Source organism: Bombina bombina, chromosome 1, assembly GCF_027579735.1.
Source record: "Bombina bombina isolate aBomBom1 chromosome 1, aBomBom1.pri, whole genome shotgun sequence".
NCBI classification, from domain to species: domain Eukaryota; kingdom Metazoa; phylum Chordata; class Amphibia; order Anura; family Bombinatoridae; genus Bombina; species Bombina bombina.
The window spans coordinates 971,755,937-971,775,629 of NC_069499.1; the positions used below are offsets into that span (position 1 = coordinate 971,755,937).

At 36.8% G+C, this 19,693-nt stretch overlaps 1 protein-coding gene across 1 annotated transcript in view; it reads left to right on the forward strand.

Annotated features, from left to right (window-relative positions):
* The window catches only part of CDH4 (cadherin 4), a 442,653-nt gene that overhangs the window by 158,287 nt on the left and 264,673 nt on the right, over positions 1 to 19,693 (forward strand). Inside the window, exon 4 of the mRNA XM_053716006.1 lies at positions 17,680 to 17,837. Coding sequence (XP_053571981.1) covers positions 17,680 to 17,837 — 158 coding nt within the window. The remainder of the gene's footprint in view (positions 1 to 17,679; positions 17,838 to 19,693) is intronic.

Sequence of the window (19,693 nt, forward strand, 5' to 3'; positions counted from 1 at the left end):
CCCATGAACTGAGAAAAGTCAAGCGTGCAGCTGCCAAGATGCCACTTGCCACCAGTTTGGCCATATTTCAGAGCTGCAACATCACTGGAGTGCCCAAAAGCACAAGGTGTGCAATACTCAGAGACATGGCCAAGGTAAGAAAGGCTGAAAGACGACCACCACTGAACAAGACACACAAGCTGAAACGTCAAGACTGGGCCAAGAAATATCTCAAGACTGATTTTTCTAAGGTTTTATGGACTGATGAAATGAGAGTGAGTCTTGATGGGCCAGATGGATGGGCCTGTGGCTGGATTGGTAAAGGGCAGAGAGCTCCAGTCCGACTCAGACGCCAGCAAGGTGGAGGTGGAGTACTGGTTTGGGCTGGTATCATCAAAGATGAGCTTGTGGGGCCTTTTCGGGTTGAGGATGGAGTCAAGCTCAACTCCCAGTCCTACTGCCAGTTTCTGGAAGACACCTTCTTCAAGCAGTGGTACAGGAAGAAGTCTGCATCCTTCAAGAAAAACATGATTTTCATGCAGGACAATGCTCCATCACACGCGTCCAAGTACTCCACAGCGTGGCTGGCAAGAAAGGGTATAAAAGAAGAAAATCTAATGACATGGCCTCCTTGTTCACCTGATCTGAACCCCATTGAGAACCTGTGGTCCATCATCAAATGTGAGATTTACAAGGAGGGAAAACAGTACACCTCTCTGAACAGTGTCTGGGAGGCTGTGGTTGCTGCTGCACGCAATGTTGATGGTGAACAGATCAAAACACTGACAGAATCCATGGATGGCAGGCTTTTGAGTGTCCTTGCAAAGAAAGGTGGCTATATTGGTCACTGATTTGTTTTTTTTTTTGTTTTTGAATGTCACAAATGTATATTTGTGAATGTTGAGATGTTATATTGGTTTCACTGGTAAAAATAAATAATTGAAATGGGTATATATTTGTTTTTTGTTAAGTTGCCTAATAATTATGCACAGTAATAGTCACCTGCACACACAGATATCCCCCTAAAATAGCTATAACTAAAAACAAACTAAAAACTACTTCCAAAACTATTCAGCTTTGATATTAATTAGTTTTTTGGGTTCATTGAGAACATGGTTGTTGTTCAATAATAAAATTAATCCTCAAAAATACAACTTGCCTAATAATTCTGCACTCCCTGTATATATATATATATATATATATATATATATATATATATATATATATATATATATATATATATATATATATATATAAAGAGAGAGAGAGAGAGAGAGAGAGAGAGAGAGAGAGAGAGATAGAGAGATTATATATATAATCAGATCAGGTCATAAGCACTCACTGGATTTGAGCACAGCACACTTTTATTAGGCAGTCACCAATCAACAGCTAGAACCTAGGTTCTCTGCTTTGATGATATGTTTGTATACATCTCTTATTGATTTGATTTGATGTATTGGATTGGCTGAATTAAGATTGGGGAGGGGTTTGTTGGGTATTTAACACTGCTTGTATCACATTTTGGGTTGTCTGAAGAAGGGGTGAATACCCCGAAACGTCACTGCCTAATAAAAGTATGCTGTGCTTAAATCCAGTGAGTGCTTATTACCTGATCTGATTGAATATTACTCTAAGCACCCTGGTCTGTGTTTATGGTTGGCAAGTGAGAGTGCACTACTTGGATTCATCATCATCATCATTATATACATATATATATATATATATATATTTTAATGTTTTTTTGTGCAACCTTTTATTTGAGCCTACTAGTTAACCTGAGCTCTGAGGTTGTGCTAACCCCTGTTAAATTCAAATCAGCTTGAACAAACGCATTTACTTTCAACTTGTAAAACATGCACAAACAGGCGCAATTAACCCGATATCGCTCACGAGCAGCTGGCCCATCATGTCTATTCAAGCTAAAATCCTCAGTATGCAGACAAAAAACATTACAATAAATGTTTTTATAAATACTCACAATATATTATGTTACGGACTGTAGAAAATACAATTGTTTTTCTGCTTTGGGTTAGTTATTGAAAGCTCAGCATCTCTAAATGGCTTGAGAATCATTCAGCGTTCATGGTGGTTAACTCTTGGCTTTTGAGTGTAAAGGCATAAAAAACTATAACACACTTCAGAAAAGCACTTGAGAAACTAAAGGGAAGGCTGTTAGAGTACAGATAACAAAATTAATGATAGCTATATCCATGTGAAGAGCGTAAGATATTTATTTTCATAGAACCTATTTTCATTTAGTTTCATAGAACCTATTTTTTGTTCTTGGTAAAAGAAAACCTTGAACATTTTTGTTATAAACAAGGATACACAGAAAGGTGTGTGTTCATTTCCTACAGTGGCAATCACATAAGAAACAGTTGCAAGAATATGTTGCTTGTAAGATCATTCTATTTAGGAATTTGGGATTTAGTACCCAGTACCAGACTTTAACAGTGAGGCTCAATATCAGTGAGGTTTATTATCTACAGATGGCTCTATAATCTAAGGCAGTGTTTCTCAACTCCAGTCCTCAGGACCCTTACTCAGGCCAGATATTCATTATATCATAACTAGAGCACAGGTAAAATAATCAGCTGATGGGTGAGAGCAGGTTAGTAACCATGGTTACTGATCAGCTGAATATTTCACCTGTGCTTTAGTTAATTAATATTTGGCATGGTAAGGGTCCTGAGGACTGGAGTTAAAGGGACATGAAACCCATTTTTTTTTATTTCATGAATCAGATAGAGATTACAATTTCAAACAAACTTCTATTATCTAATTTGTTTAATTATCTTGGTATCATTTGTTGAAGGAGCAGCAATGTACTAATGGTTTCTATCTGAACTCATGGGTGAGCCAATCACAATCAATATATATATATATATATATATATATATATATATATATATATATATATATATATATATATATATACAGCCACCAATCAACAGCTAGAACCTAGGTTCTCTGCTGCTCCTGAGCTTTGCTAGATAAAACTTTCAGCAAAGGATAACAAGAGAAGGAAGCAAATTAAATAATAGAAGTAAATTGGAAAGTTCTTTAAAATTGTATTCTCTATCTGAATCATGAAAGAAAAAATGTGGGTTTTATGTCCCTTTAAGAAACACTGATCTAAGGCACACTTATGCAATCAAGGGACCAAGGACCATCAATAACTTTATGTGCCTGAATCAGTGGGGAATTTATTTTATCAGATGGTACATGAGTCATCAAGTGTGGCAATACCACCCCAGACCACTAGAGGGGGAATTCCCATTTCTAAAGACTTGTGGGCTCTCACCATCATGAAATAAATTAATCATGAAATAAATTCATTTATCAGGTATGCCTAAATTTTGTTTTTGTTGTGCTTTGATTCTGTAATATCTCTTAAAGGAACACTCAAGTCAAAATAAACGTTTTTGATTCAGAAAGAACGTGCATTTTAGATACTTTCCAGTTCACTTCCATTGTGAAATTCTGCACAGTCTTTTTATATACACACTTTCTGGGGAACAAGCTCCTACTGAGCATGTGCACAAACGTACAGGGTATACGTATACTAGTTATGCAATTCTACTGCATTTAGTGGTCCTTTAAAGTTGCAAATGAGAAATATAATGGAAAATGTGAGGTCATGATGTGTGTACAATAACAGAGATACTTCAATACATCACATATATAAGCCTCAATTCATAGAGGCTTGTGAGGTTGCCAAGGAGCCTTAATGTAAAGTTGAGATTAGCTGAAAATCATTGAGCATCGCTTAACCTCTCTTTTCTAGAATTTTGTTGGGTGTCCCAGTAAATCTGTATTTTTTGTATGTTCTGTGAATTCAACTATCAGCACATGAAGAGCCTGATGTCTTAAGCCCCTGCTAAACAAAGAGCCAGTGTATACATAGGGGAAGTTAAACATGTTCCAAATTGTTCAACGCTATTAAGATGCCTTACTTCATTACCCCTTTCCTCCTACCCTCCCTTATAGATCACATATCGTGGCTTCCCCTTACCTGATACCTCACTCCACACTGCTTAAAGGGACATAATACTCATATGCTAAATCACTTGCAACTGACAGGAAAATATCACCTGAGCATCTCTATTTAAAAAAGGAAGATATTTTACCTCACAATCTCCTCAGCTCAGCAGAGTAAGTTCTGTGTAAAACAATATACTTCAGCTGTTGCTCAGCTACAGGTAAAAAAAAAAAGAAGAAATGAACAGCAGCCAATCAGCATCAACAGTGCTGAGGTCATGAACTCTTTTACTGTGATCTCATGAGATTTGACTTAACTCTCATGAGATTTCATACTAAACTTCCTTAAACAGAATAGAGAAATAACAGGAGTGTGCACAAAAGCTCACTCCCTTAGCTGTTCCGGGACAGGCATACTGATTTGCTGCTTAGAAGTCCTTTATAATGGGATGTGGCTACTGAGAAACTTTTGAGGTAAAATATCTTTCTTTTTTACATAGAGATGTTCAGGTGATATTTTCTAGTCAGCTTTTTACAGCTATGCTGCATCACTTTCAAGTTTTTCAACATTTAGGTATCATGGCTCTTTAACTTCAATGCAACAGAAAACCACAGATAAGGAAAACTACGTAAAAAACATACTGTAAGTAATGAGACTAATAGCATAGTGACCCCTATAGTGGGAGTACTGCACTGCACATAATATTAGTAAACTAAATACAGACTGCATTGAACAAGGGACAAAGTTCAAATGCAGGGACAGGAAGCAAAAAAAAAAAAACAATGGCAGACTATGCAGTTTAGGGAAAGTATTTTTTTTTTTAGATATTTTTTCCAATTTCTGTAGTGTAGGGAACCCTCAGCCACCCACCTACCTGACCCACACCTAAGCAGCTCTCTAACCCTCCCCCCTCTCACTAGGTGCCAGCATCTTAGGGAACTGTTTACCAGTACCCAATTTGTAGCGTTTATTATTTATTTATTTATTTATTATATAAAAAAAAAGTTCTGTAGTGTAGCTGTCCCCCTCCCCCTGAACCAATTGTATGAAGGACCACCCTCACCACTCTCTCACCCCTTTTTATAGTAGATCCAGCCCTACCCCTCCCTCACAAAACATTTATTTTCTGTAGTGTAGGGAATTCCCCTTCCTCCCCTCCCTCACCCAACCTTTGATGTGCCACCCACCTGCCTCTTTCCTCCCCCACCACCCATGGCAGCACCACATTCCGAAGCAAACAGAGTATCACTGTATGCATTGGCACGATCAGCGCTCACTTACCGTATGAAGGCAGATACCTTTTGCCTCCAGCTGCGGTCTTAGCTGTCAGAGCTTTTAGCCAGAATTGCAGCATGAGGCAGGAGGTTAGACATAGCTACTACGTCAACAGAGTACGGTGAGCAAAGTACCCTGTGACGTAGTAGCTATGTCCAATAGGCTAAAGGGGTTAAGCACTGTCTACCACCAAGTGAAACAGTTTTAAAATGGCCTCTAGCATGAAAAAAAAATTGTTTAAAATGTTGGACACTACAATATAAGATTTGTATGGTATTCAAAAAATAATTAGTAATACAAGTTGTAAAAAAACAATATTCAGTGTCTAGAGCTTTTAGTCTGAAATACAACATATAAATCATCACATCTAATCTTTTTCAAGAAGAAATGTAGTTTTTGATGAATGGAGTCCAATCAAGCAGTACCCTAGGCAATTTTGGTGCTTCACCCATAATTAAAGAGATATGGAAATCTTTGTGATTTAGATAAAGTTTCCATTTAAAAAAAAAAAAAGAAAACATTTCCAATTTATAATTTGTTGAAATTTAGCTCCCTTCTATGGAAGCATATTGAGCCAAACGAAATAGAAATACTGTATCAGGTGTTTATCGTTTACATAATTCCTTTTAATAGTGTATAGTGATGCTAATAAGTGACAAGTGCAATTAACCCATTGTGCTCCAAACCATAGTGATATGTATGTATGTCTCTGTCTCTATATGGGATTGGAACAGGAGCATTATGTGTACAGTGGGCATTTGTGTTTTTTGGGTTATTTTTATTTGTTAGTTGGGTTCATTTTTATTAGTGTAAAAGTGATGAATATTGTTTTTTTTAACTGATTGAGCAGGTAGAGTTTGTATGTTTGTTGCTGTCCAATGCAGTGGAGGTAATTTCAGTGTGTTTTGCACATTTTCAAAAGCAATGTTGCATAACTTTTTGGGGTACCCAATAATAAGCTGAAAAGTGTTATCTTTTATTTGATCAAGTTGCTTCAGCTGTGGAATTCGATCAGCGAATAATGTAAATGTGTTGAATATCAAGAATTTGTATAGTGATTAGTAGAAACAGGACTGTAATGTTATATGTATGTTAAAGGGACAGTCAACACCAGAATTTTTGTTGTTTAAAAAGAAAGATAATCCCTTTATTACCCATTCCCCAGTTTTGCATATCCAACACAGTTATAATAATACACGTTTTACCTCTGTAATTATCTTGTATCTAAGCCTCTGCTGACTGCCCCCTTATTTCAGTTCTTTTGACAGACATGCAGTTTAGCCAATCAGTGCTCACTCCTAGGTCACTTTACGTGCATGAGCTCAATGTTATCTATATGAAACATGTGAACTAATGCCCTCTAGTGGTCAAAATGTATTCAGATTAGAGGCAGTCTTCAAGGTCTAAGAAATTAGCATATGAACCTCCTAGGTTTAGCTTTCAACTAAGAATAACAAGAGATCAAAGCAAAATTGGTGATAAAAGTAAATTGGGAAGTTGTTTAAAATTGCATGCCCTATTTAAATCATGAAAGTTTTTTTGGACTTGACTGTCCCTTTAAGTATAGGGCCAATGTTCACTAAAAAGATTGTGTGAAAGTACTGATGATAAAAAATTTAAATGGATAGTTGTGATTGTATTGACTTTGAAAATGAGTCATGAGCAGAGGTAAATGCATAGAAAACCCTGAGTCTACATCAGTATGCTCTCATATAAAGGATTGCAGGTACTATTACCAGAGCTCTAAATATGTACTGCCAGATATAGGGAATGGGATATTTTTTATTCAAATTTATTCAAATTTCTTTGTGCAACTTCTGTAACTAACAGGTCATGCTCAGCATCACAAAGAAATAACATAACACAAAAGTGGATCACTAATTAGCACTTTTGCTAGAGCGCTAACTGCACTAACAGAAAGCCTTTTTGCGCTTTTTGGGTTGCACTGGCATTACGAGTTGAAAGTAAAAAGTTATCGCTCCAGCACTAACCCAGTGAGCGCAAAAAGACGATTTTACACTATCAAGCGACAACCTATTCCCCCATAGAACTAAATTGAGAAAATAAAGTGGGAAAAAACACCTTACTTGTGCAAACCCGATCACCATAAGCGCCTACTCTAATAACCCCTTAATTGACCCATAGCTCCCCACAAACTCCACAATACACTATTAACCCCTAACCACCAGCCCCATAAGGCAAAGTAAAACACTACACTTTTAACCCCTAAACCGACAGCCCTCAACACAAAGTAAAACACTACACTATTAACCCCTAAACCGACAGCCCTCAACACAAAGTAAAACACTACACTATTAACCCCTAAACCGACAGCCCTCAACACAAAGTAAAACACTACACTATTAACCCCTAAACCGACAGCCCTCAACGCAAAGTAAAACACTACACTATGAACTCCTAAACCGACAGCCCTCAACGCAAAGTAAAACACTACACTATGAACTCCTAAACTGACAGTCCCAACGCAAAGTAAAACTCTACACTATTAACCCCTAAACCGACAGCCCTCAACGCAAAGTAAAACACTACACTATGAACTCCTAAACTGACAGTCCCAACGCAAAGTAAAACTCTACACTATTAACCCCTAAACCAACAGCCCTCAACGCAAAGTAAAACACTACACTATGAACTCCTAAACTGACAGTCCCAACGCAAAGTAAAACTCTACACTATTAACCCCTAAACCTACAGCCCCCCAACGCAAAGTAACCTACTAACATCTAAACCCCTATCGTAACCTTTACCAAAAAAGAAACTAACTACCTTTAAAAAAAATACCTGTGAAAGTAAAAAAAAAAAAATATATAGAAAAAGGAAGAGAGACAGGCCAATATTTTTTATTTAATGTAATAACTCTACCTTGAGCAAATAATTTAGCTCAGGTGAAGGGAAACCTTATAAGAAGGTAAATGAAGTGCAGGCCCTTAAAATTATTCTAAAGGCACAATATAAAGGTAGGAGGGTAGTCACCAAGAATCAGGTCGCTACCAAAAAAGACAGGGATTTCAGCACAACCTTTTTAAATGCTAAGCAAATGCAAAGCCCCACAAATTTCGGTATATATTATTTCTCAAATCACTCACCCACACTAAAGGCAAAGAAAACTTGCTACTCATAAAAGGACACATTGAACCAAAAAAAATAGTACACAGAAGGTGTAGCGCTTGAAACAGACATTCATGTCAAATTGATTATAATGTTGTTAGCTACTATGGCTGGAACAAATGCTATATATGCTGTAGGTATAAACTGACAACACCTCCACTAGAGGATGGTTACGTACTAAACGTAAAATCAGCCATCATAGTGACCCATGAGGATCTATCTCAGTTCAATAGTACTATGTAAATGCCTAAGTCAGCATAAATATACCTATATATAGACTACCTTGCTAAATCATTAATGAGAAAAATAGCAGGTAGAATGCTAGTATTGTGCACAATACACTGGTCTGCAATCAACAACGTATTTTTAATCATATACAGGAACCAATGGTCTATATAAGACAAAATTGACTATGGGGATGAATACAACTCCAATTTCAGCGGGCACCACCAAATTAATAAAAGGTTTCCGGTGTCATGAAATATTTGGTTTTAGGATCTTTGTATAACATCCCCAAAGCGAGTCTAAAGTGTCTTTTACAACTTAGGTTAGCAATAGTACATGATATTGCTAGCATAAATGGCATTAATATCTAGAGAATACAGCTGCATAAATGACAAATGAAATGCTCGGTTGAAAATGTGTTATAAAACATTAACAGAAAGTCCTCAGTATTTCCAAGTGCCACGGATCAAAGTATTGCTGTAATTACACTCAAAATGTCCAAAGTTGAGAATTGGAGCAATGAGGTCATTAGTACCAAACTTTATATACAACCGTCACTGCCGACGTGCGTTTCACCCCCCACGTGACCTCAGGATCATAGGGGTTTCCTCAGGGCAAAGCGGATACTGTGTTGAGCCGCAGTCGTTCCTTTATTTCTCCTTCTTGCTGCTAATTGGAAGTTCTTATCTGAACATGCAGCCAATAAGGTATGTTCATTGTGCCAAAGCCCATTTCCATAGGAATAGGTGAAAAATTATCGTGAACAATATTATCCAAAAATAAAAGTCCAAATTTGTGTCAGTGTTACATTAATATATACATATATTCTCAAAAACATATACATAATTACAGTGTTAGGTTCTTAATAAGCTAACGCTAATTTATGCAGTTATCTAATCAATAACTAAAATATACACTGGTTCAAGTGTCTTAAGTAGAATTTTGAAATAGGGAATTAACTTAGACGTTATTTGAACGTTCCTCTGAATCCAAAAGAGCCATACTTTACAAAATTTGGTGTTATTATATATAGCCTTTACAGGAATTAACAAACTGAGTAAGAAAAACCAAAATGGTTTTGATTGTAAATTTCACAAATTATCACTTGAGGAATGCAGCAAATTCAAACTTTTCATTAAGCCCATTTGGCATAACAGTTTGCAATTTGTACATCCACTCAGTTTCCTTCTTAAGGAGGACATTACCAATGTCCCCCCCTCTTCCGAAGAGTGAACAAGATTCAATGCCTGTTACTCTTAAGACAGAAGGATTACAATGGTGGTGTATCGAGAAATGCAGTGCCACCCTACTTCTTACTACCCCTTCCTCTGCTGTGTTGATATCATCCCTATGTTCAGTGACCCTGTCCTTCAACATACGTCTTGTTTTTCCTACGTAGAAGGCAGGGCAACTGCAGGACAAAAGATAAATTACATTTTCAGTTTTACAGTTAATAAACTGTTTTATGGGGTAGACAACTGAGGTTGTGGAGAATGTTTTCAGTGCGGACAACGTATTTACATAGAACGCAATGTCCGCACTGAAAACACCCCCTCACTTTTCTATGCTCCTCCAACCAATCATTCACATTGGGACTTTTTATGAAGTGACTTTTTACCAATTTGTCCTTCAAGTTTGGAGCTCTCCTAGCCACTAGGGAAGGTTTATCCCCTACTATTTCGCCAATCGTCTCATCAGCTTTAAGAAATTGCCATTTTTCATTCAAAATTGTGCGAATCCTTTCCCAATGACAATTATATTGGGTAACAAATCGCACTCTCCTGTCCTCAGGCTAGTCTTGATCTTATAGAGCAAAGTATCCCTATCTTCTTTTCTGGCTCTATTCAACGCATATCTCAGATTTCTTCTTAAGTAGCCTCTATTTTCAAATCTATTAAACATTTCAAATGCATGTTTGTCAAATTTCCTTAGGCTTGAACAATTGCGCCTTAGGCGCAAGAATTGGCCTACAGGGATTCCCCAGATTAGTGATTTTGGGTGATGACTAGACGCTTCTAAAATATTATTCGTGGCTGTGGCCTTACAATAAATTTCAGTGGCTAGGTTTTTCCCTTCTTTTTTAATTTTCACGTCAAGAAACGTGAGTTCATTTTAATTAAAGTCAAATGTCAACCAAATATTATATGAATTTTTGTTAAGCATTTTGACAAATTCCTTTAGTGAATCCTCGGTCCCCCTCCAAAGGAGGAAGACGTTGTCCACATAGCGTAGCCAAACGAGGACATGTTCTTCAATCCGATTTTGTAACTCATTGAACACTATCTGAGTTTCCCACATACCTAGATGGAGGCAAGCATAAGATGGAGCACATGTTGCCCCCATCGTGGTGCCTCTAATCTGTTTGTAAAACCTCTTATCAAAGGTAAACACATTATTGATTAACACAAATTCCAAGAGGGTTAATACAAACTCAGTGTGTTTCTTATGTGATGGACCTCTACTTTCCAGAAAAAATCTGACGTCTCTCAAGCCTACATCGTGTGGAATGGAAGAGTAGAGTCCCTCAACGTCGAGAGACACCAATAGGGTACCTTGTTCCACCTCCAGGCCATCAAGTTTCCTTAGAAGGTCACTGGTATCCTTTACATAGGAAGTCAAGGTCAGCAGGAAGGGCTTAAGAAATGTATCTACGTAGTTTCTCAGGTTCTCTGTAATACTCCCTATTCTCGAAATTATAGGGCGTCCGGGGGTTCCCACAAGTTTTTATGTAATTTGGGGATACAATAGAAAACAGGAACTCTGGGAAACTTAGTTTACAAGTAACTCCATTCCTTTTTGCTAATGACGCCATCCTTTCTGGCGTCATTTAACAAGTGCAGGAGATTAGCTTGTATTGAGGTCAAAGGATTTTGTGATAATGATATCTTACCCTTTAAAATAAAAAAACCTACCATTACTATTAAAATAAAAAACCTAACATTAATAACAAAAAATACATTACTTTGAAACAAACACTAACCTTACAAAAAATAAGAAAGAGATTACCAAAAATAAAAAGAGAATTATGCCTATTCTAAAACCCCAAAATAAAAAAACACCCCCAAAAAACTAAACAACCTATTCTAAAACTAAACTACAAATAGCTCTTAAAAGTGCCATTTGTAGTGAATTGCCCTAAAGTGATCAACCTTTTTTTCTTAAACAAATACTGCAACCCTCTAACCTTAACCCCCTGCCCCCAAAAAACAAAAAATATCTAAAAAAAAAACCCTAATCTAAAAAGTGCCATACAAATGACATTAAAGGGGCAGTCTACAATATAAGTTTTATTGTTTTAAAAGATAGATAATCCCTTTATTACCTATTCCCCAGTTTTGCATAACCAACACAGTTATATTAATATACTTTTACCTCTGTGATTACCTTGTATCTAAGCATCTTCTGACAGCTCCCTGATCACATGACTTTTTATTTATTATCTATTGACTTGCATTTAGTAATGTGTTGGGCTAAATCTTAAATAACTCCTTGGGCGTTAACACAATGTTATCTATATCGTTCACATGAACTAGCAGTCTCCTGTTATGAAAAGCTTATTAAAAGCATGTGATAAGAGGCTGTCTATAGTGGCTTAGAAACAGGCAGAAATTTTGAGGTTTAAATGTTATAAAGTATTTTAATATATCAATGTTGGTTGTGCCAAGCTGGTGAATGGGTTGTAAAGGCATTAGATATCTTTTTAAACAATAACAATTTTAGTGTAGACTGTCTCTTTAAAAGGACATTTAGCTCTTTTGCTGCACAGAGGGAAAAAACACCTAATCTTAAAAAAAAGTCATCCAAAAACAAACACTAAAGCCCAAGATGGTACTCACCAAAGATGATGATGGTGGCGCTTATCCCGGCGGTGGTCCTTCTTCATCCAGGCGGCGGTCCATCTTCTTATCTCCATCCTGATGTTGTCGGTGGTGGCGTCAGCGGTGGTCTTCAACTTCAGAACTTGAACACGGAAGTACCCTCCATGCGGTCACCAGCCTCACACTGAATTTATACTTTTATATAGGGGTACCCTTGCATTCCTATTGGCTGATTTCCTTGTTCAAATTTAAATCAGCCAAAAGAATTAAAGGAAAGCTTTCATTCTATTGGCTGATATTCATTTGAACATACAAATCAGCCAATAGGAATGCAAGGGCAATTTTAACAGCGCGCCACTTGTAATATGGATTTGAGCGTAAAAAACACTGCAATCTCGCAATCGCATTTACACTCCTCGTGCTAATGATAGCGCACCACTCGTAATCTGGCCCTAATTGATTACTAAATATAATTCAAATCAAATGGGTAAAAAAGAGTGTAAAGCACTGAATTTAGTACATAGCCCAAGGAGACACAAAATATTGGAAGTGGAAGTCAATTCCACTTAGGTGATAATCAATTCAGTAAATCATGTTGATGGAGCTAATAATATTCAAATCGGTATAGTCTGCACAGATAACAATTGAACTCAGACAGTTGATACGTGCTGAATTGTGTTCCGGTCTCCGGCTTCTCTCAGCCCATTCAGATGTGTGTATGTATATGTATATATATATATATATATATATATATATATATATATATATATATATATATATATATATATATATATATATATATATATATATATATATATATATATATGTATATATATATATATATATAAATATATATATATACTGCATTGTCTGGTTTAGTTTATTTTTGGCCCTCATATGCCTCCTTGGTTCTGTTTTGTTTTCCTTTCCAATGCCAACTTTCCTATGTACTTTGGTTATCAAATGTGCTTTGTTTTTTTTGTATCCTTTATTGAAGAGTTATTCTAGATAGAGTCCTAGGAGCTCAACAGTGTACACGTGTCTTTTGCAGCCTATAGCAGTATGGTGTGCAACAATGTTTGAAGCAATGTAAAAGGGACAGTGTACTCTAAATTTGGCTTGCCTTTAATTTGTTCTCAATGATCCATTTTACCTGCTGGAGTGTATTACAAACTGATCCTTTAACTTTATATTGTCTCTGATATGATTTTGCCTGCGGTACTCCTACCTATAGAAAAGCCGTTTAAACATAGCCAGCTGAAGAAATTATACTCCCAATGGGGGTTAGAAGAGATAAGTAATACAATTTTTCTAAGTATTGGGCTTAGGTATACAGACAGGTATAAGTTAAGGAAGCATAGGTGTGTATAAAATGTGATAAAATAAGATCTGATTTCCCTGCAAGCTTAACCCATTTTAATGGGTTGTGGTTTCAAAGAACAAATCAGTCTATTTCATATACAAAAATAAACATAAGAGTCAGGTTTACATTTTTATAGTAGTATACTGGAGCTGGTATAGCAAGTCATTGGAAACAAATTAAGAGGAAAAACTATTTTACAGTACACTTTCCCTTTAAACACTGCAGCCATAGTGTGCTAAAGACATATTACTAATCTCCTATGTCCCTCCCTTGGAGTAAATTAGTTGTTAAAAATTCCGTGCTCTATCTTAACTATATATAGTTTAAAATTTACTTTACTGTCCCTTTAACTCTGAATATGGGTTTCAACTTTCTATACACCAGGTCTATAATTGTACCTGTTGGAACCATGGGATTCAGGCAACGTTTGATTGGGTTGCCACACAGGAAAAGTATTTTCTGGCTAATAATGTTTTTAAGAGAAATGTCGTTCACTTGTGGCCCCTCAACAGGGTATCAACAAACTCTGGTGTAAAACTTCAATCTGATGAACTTTAACCTTTGCGACTGCTGACTATGGTTGGGTTCAGTGGCCGGAGAGTTAGAGGTGTCATTATATCCTTGGCCCATACAGTGACAGAGACTACTTTTATTCATTGTACATGGTGCAGGCCGATGGACTAAAATAACTATATACTAAAAAGGTTATTCATAATATTCTGTTAGTAATGACAGCAAAAATACAGATTTCTAAAAAAAAAATTGTAGTCTCATACCAATGTTGACACTTTACATCAGATTTTTGCCACCATAATACCATAATAAAATCCAGATTATTTTGCCAATATATGTAGTGGATAATTTATGACTGAGCTTTATCCATGTTCTTTTTCTAAACAAATTAGCCAAAAATAGCAGCACCAACCATTTGTATCCAAGTTTTATTACTGTGGAACAGGAATTCATATTTTATGTTCCACCCTGTGTCATGGACTTAAATTAGCATCTGTACACAGCATGTTTATAGATTAGCACCTAGTTCTTGCTTGGCTAATACGTGCTTGATCATGCAAGTAAATAACTGTTATCAAATTCTCTACATGCACTAAAAACAAGCAGTGCCATAAAGATAGGGTGATAGCTAAATAACCTATGAAGTTAAAATGCAAGTGAACACATATACTACAGTTTTGATCCCATCTATAAGAACATACTATTTATATTTAAATAAACAGCCTACAATTTACTCCAATGGGCAGTGGATTATATCATGCTGAATTGTCAAAAGTTGGGGGACTATAGCAGTTTGGGGGCTCTGCCCCCTGTCCCTGCTACAGCTTCCCCTTAAAGGGACAGTCAACACCTAAATTGTTATTGTTTGAAAAGACCTTTACTGCCCATTCCCCAGCTTTGCACAACCAACATTTTTATATTAATATACTTTATAATATTTAAACCTCTAAATTTCTGCCTGTTTCTAAGCCACTACAAACAGCCTCTTATCACATGTATTTTTATTAGTTTTTCACTTGAGACTGCTAATTCATGTGTGCCATATAGATGACATTATGCTCTCTCCCGTGGGTTGTATATGACACAGCACTAATTGGCTAAAATACGCGTCGATAGATAATAAATAATAGAGATGTGATCAGGGGGCCGCCTAATTAGGCTTAGATACAAGGTAATCACAGAGGTAAAAAAGTATATTAATATTATCATGTTGGTTGTGCATAACTGGGGAATGTGTAATAAAGGGATTGTCTATCTTTTTTTAAAATTCTGGAGTAGACTGTCCGTTTAAGGCCAAATATCCCAGTTGCCCAGACAAAAGCAAAGACTAACTTTGACTCTGGTTATGGCTCCATCATTTCCTGCCCGCAAAACACCCACAGCTACACCCTATTCACGCCTCCACCAGCATGTTATATAATTACAATATTTTTCTGCACTCTTGCAATAATAAATAATGGGTGAGTTTGAGCTTTTTTAATGCATTAACAACTTGTTTGCTGCCTTTGTTTTTAATAGTCAAATTTAGCACACCACTTGCCTTATCTGGAAGTGCCAATCAGGATTTGTTGCTTACTTGCCACTGCCATCTTGTTAGTAAAATATCAGCTTCTTAACTCATAGGGGCCGATTTATTAAATGTCGGACGGACATGATCGACATTTAACATTGCACAAGCATTTCTAGTGAAATGCTTGTGCAATGCCGCCCCCAGCAGATTTGTGGCCAATCAGCCTCTAGCAGGGGATGTCAATCATCCCGATTGTATCTGATCAGGATGATTGCTGTCCGCGCCTCATAGCTGCCGGACGAGTTAAGAAGCAGTGGTCTTACGCTGAAGGCTTGCGCGGAATAAGCAGATTTACTGCTTAGAAAATCGGCCCAATAGTATCTGCTGAAGCCAGTTACAGTCAGATATGTAGCAGGGTTACGCTTGTAAAGCCTGTTTTGTGCACTTTCCATTCTTAGAATTAGCAAAGTCACAATGTTCAACCTTAAATTACAGGAAAGTGTGGCAAAATAAATAATTAAAGGTTGGGGTTTTTTTACAATGCATAATTAAACATTTTATATTTCAATTTCAATGTAATGCCCCTTTAACGGGAAAGATTATTCTATTAGATAATCTACCTCATTCATTTAAAGGGACATTCCAGCCAAAAATTTACTTTACATGGATTCATTGTAGTCTTGAATAGAAGCATTTTTGTAATATACATGCATTAGCAAAAATGCTTCTAATAAAAGCTATAGCTGTTTCAAAAGTGTATTTAAGTATGCACCGTGCACCAGCATTTTAAACACAGCCCTTGCTCAGAGAGCCTAAGGTGCTTTTAACATCTGGTAATGACTCAATTTGTTAAGTGCTGACATGATACAAGCCCCACTGATGATCTAAACAACTGCAGTATTTAAATTGCCAGTGCTGTGAGAATATCTATTTATACTTCACGTGCACATGCAGAGAAAAATGTTAACACTAAAACAGTGATAACTTTTACTAGAATCATTTTTGCCAATACATCTATATTGCAAATTTGTTTCTATTCAAAGATGTAATTAATCTATGTTGTTTTAAATTTTGACCGGAATGTTCCTTTAATACAAGTACAAACCTTATAAAGGCTAGCTGAAGGCTACCTTTATATAACCTTAGATATTCCTTTAAAGGGACATCTAACATATAGCATGTATCAACGGTTACAGTCTGCTTAAAAAATCAGATGTTTTAAACACAGACATTTTGTTAGCACAATTTATAAGGTTTTGCCAATAGAGAGCATTTTACTTCTTCAAAAAAAACAAGTTTCTGGTCTCCTTTGTTGTGGCTAATTATGCAATGATGTACATCAGTGTTTCTCAACCACGGTCCTCAAGTACCCCCAACAGGGCAGGTTCTCATTATAGATTAACCAGTGCACAGGTGAAGTAGTAACCTGTTCTCACCCATAAGCTGATTATTTCACCTGTGCACTGGTTCAGCTATAATGAAATTCTGGCCTGTTGGGGGTACTTGAGGACCCTGGTTGAAAAACACTGATGACCATGAAATTGTGAGTTAATCTAGCCAATTATTAGGTAGAATGTTGCAGGGTCAGTAATATATTTACCAAATCTTGGTATGATAAAGGCTCTCCAACCTTTTAGGAATGTGTGAAACAAAAATGCTGGTCCGAGGTATTTTACGACCAAAACAAAAAATAAAATAGTAATTGCATACTTTTATTTTCTTCCATAACAAAATATATTGGTAAGATAACATTAGGAGTTTAAAGTCCATCTAATTTTGTATCTATAAGATTAAGTACCTGATTAGTTGTAATGTTAATTTATTTTTACTAATCCTATTTATTTTTCTCTCTTCTGTTCCCAAACAAAGGACAATTCTAACAAAGATGTAACGAATAAAAAGCATCAGCAAACACCGAGTGGCACTTTGCTCCTTTGGCGCCAACATCGCAGTGGGCTGAGAAGACAGAAGAGAGACTGGGTGATTCCACCTATTAATGTCCCTGAAAACTCAAGGGGTCCCTTCCCTGAGCAGCTGGTGCGGGTAAGAGAAGCTAAAGATACTGAATGTGGTGCATTTGTTTTATCATGACCAGGAGGTATCTAAATATGGTCAGTAATATTTATCATAAAATGCCTTGATCTGTGGGTGACGTGAGGATGATCAAGGAGACAAGCTGTATGTAGGATATTTGGTAGGTCAGATCTTTGTGACTAATAAGGGTTGACACAATAATCAGTTTTGAAGCAAAAACTGCATTGGTCTGCTGGACACAAGGGTCTGTTGGATACAAAATAGCTGAATTCCATATTAAAATCTACATTTAAAAGGACATGAAACACAATTTTTTTTTTTTCCTTTTGAGATTCCTGCTCATGAGGCTACCTAGGTATACCTTTCAGTAAAGGACACTAACGGCTAGATTTAGAGTTTTGTCAGTAACGACCCGCGTATCTAACGCTGGCTTTTTTTCCCCGCACCTTTTAAATACCACTGGTATTTAGAGTTCACAGAAGGGCTGCGTTAGGCTCCAAAAAGGAAGCGTATAGCATATTTACCGCCACTGCAACTCTCAATACTTGTGGTGCTTACAGACGCGGCCAGCTTCAAAAACGTGCTCGTGCACGATTCCACCATAGAAAACAATGGGGCATTTTGAGCTGAAAAAAAGCAGCGTTCAGCTCCTAACGCAGCCCCATTGTTTCCTATGGGGAAACACTTCCTAAGTCTGCACCTAACACCCTAACATGTACCCCGAGTCTAAACACCCCTAACCTTACACTTATTAACCCCTAATCTGCCGCCCCCACTATCGCTGACCCCTGCATATTTTTTTAACCCCTAATCTGCCGCTCCGTACACCGCCGCAACCTACGTTATCCCTATGTACCCCTAATCTGCTGCCCCTAACACCGCCGACCCCTATATTATATTTATTAACCCCTAATCTGCCGCCCCCAACTTCGCCTCCACCTACCTACACTTATTAACCCCTAATCTGCCGACCGGACCTCACCGCTACTATAATAAAGTTATTAAAGGACCAGTCAACACATTAGATTCGCATAATCAACAAATGCAAGATAACAAGACAATGCAATAGCACTTAGTTTGAACTTCAAATGAGTAGTAGATTTTTTTATAACAAATTTCAAAGTTATGTATATTTCCACTCCCCTTGTACCATGTGATAGCAATCAGCCAATCACAAATGCATATACGTATAGTCTGTGAATTCTTGCACATGCTCAGTAGGATCTGGTGACTCAAAAATTGTAAATATAAAAGACTGTGCACATTTTTTTTAATGGAAGTAAATTGGAAAGTTGTTTAAAATGACATGCTGTATCTGAATCATGAAAATTAAATTTAACCTGAGTGTCCCTTTAACCCCTAATCCGCCTCACTCCCGCCTCAATAACCCTATAATAAATAGTATTAACCCCTAATCTGCCCTCCCTAACATCGCCGACACCTAACTTCAAGTATTAACCCCTAATATGCCGAACGGACCTCACCGCTACTCTAATAAATTTATTAACCCCTAAAGCTAAGTCTAACCTTAACACTAACACCCCCCTAAGTTAAATATAATTTAAATCTAAAAAAATAAATTAACTCTTATTAAATAAATTATTCCTATTTAAAGCTAAATACTTACCTGTAAAATAAACCCTGTACACATAGCTCACTGTCTTATATGTCATATGTACACATAGCTCTCTGTCTTATATTTCATATGTACACATAGCTCACTGTCTTATATGTCATATGTACACATAGCTCTCTGTCTTATATTTCATATGTACACATAGCTCACTGTCTTATGTCATATGTACACATAGCTCTCTGTCTTATATGTCATATGTACCCATAGCTCACTGTCTTATGTCATATGT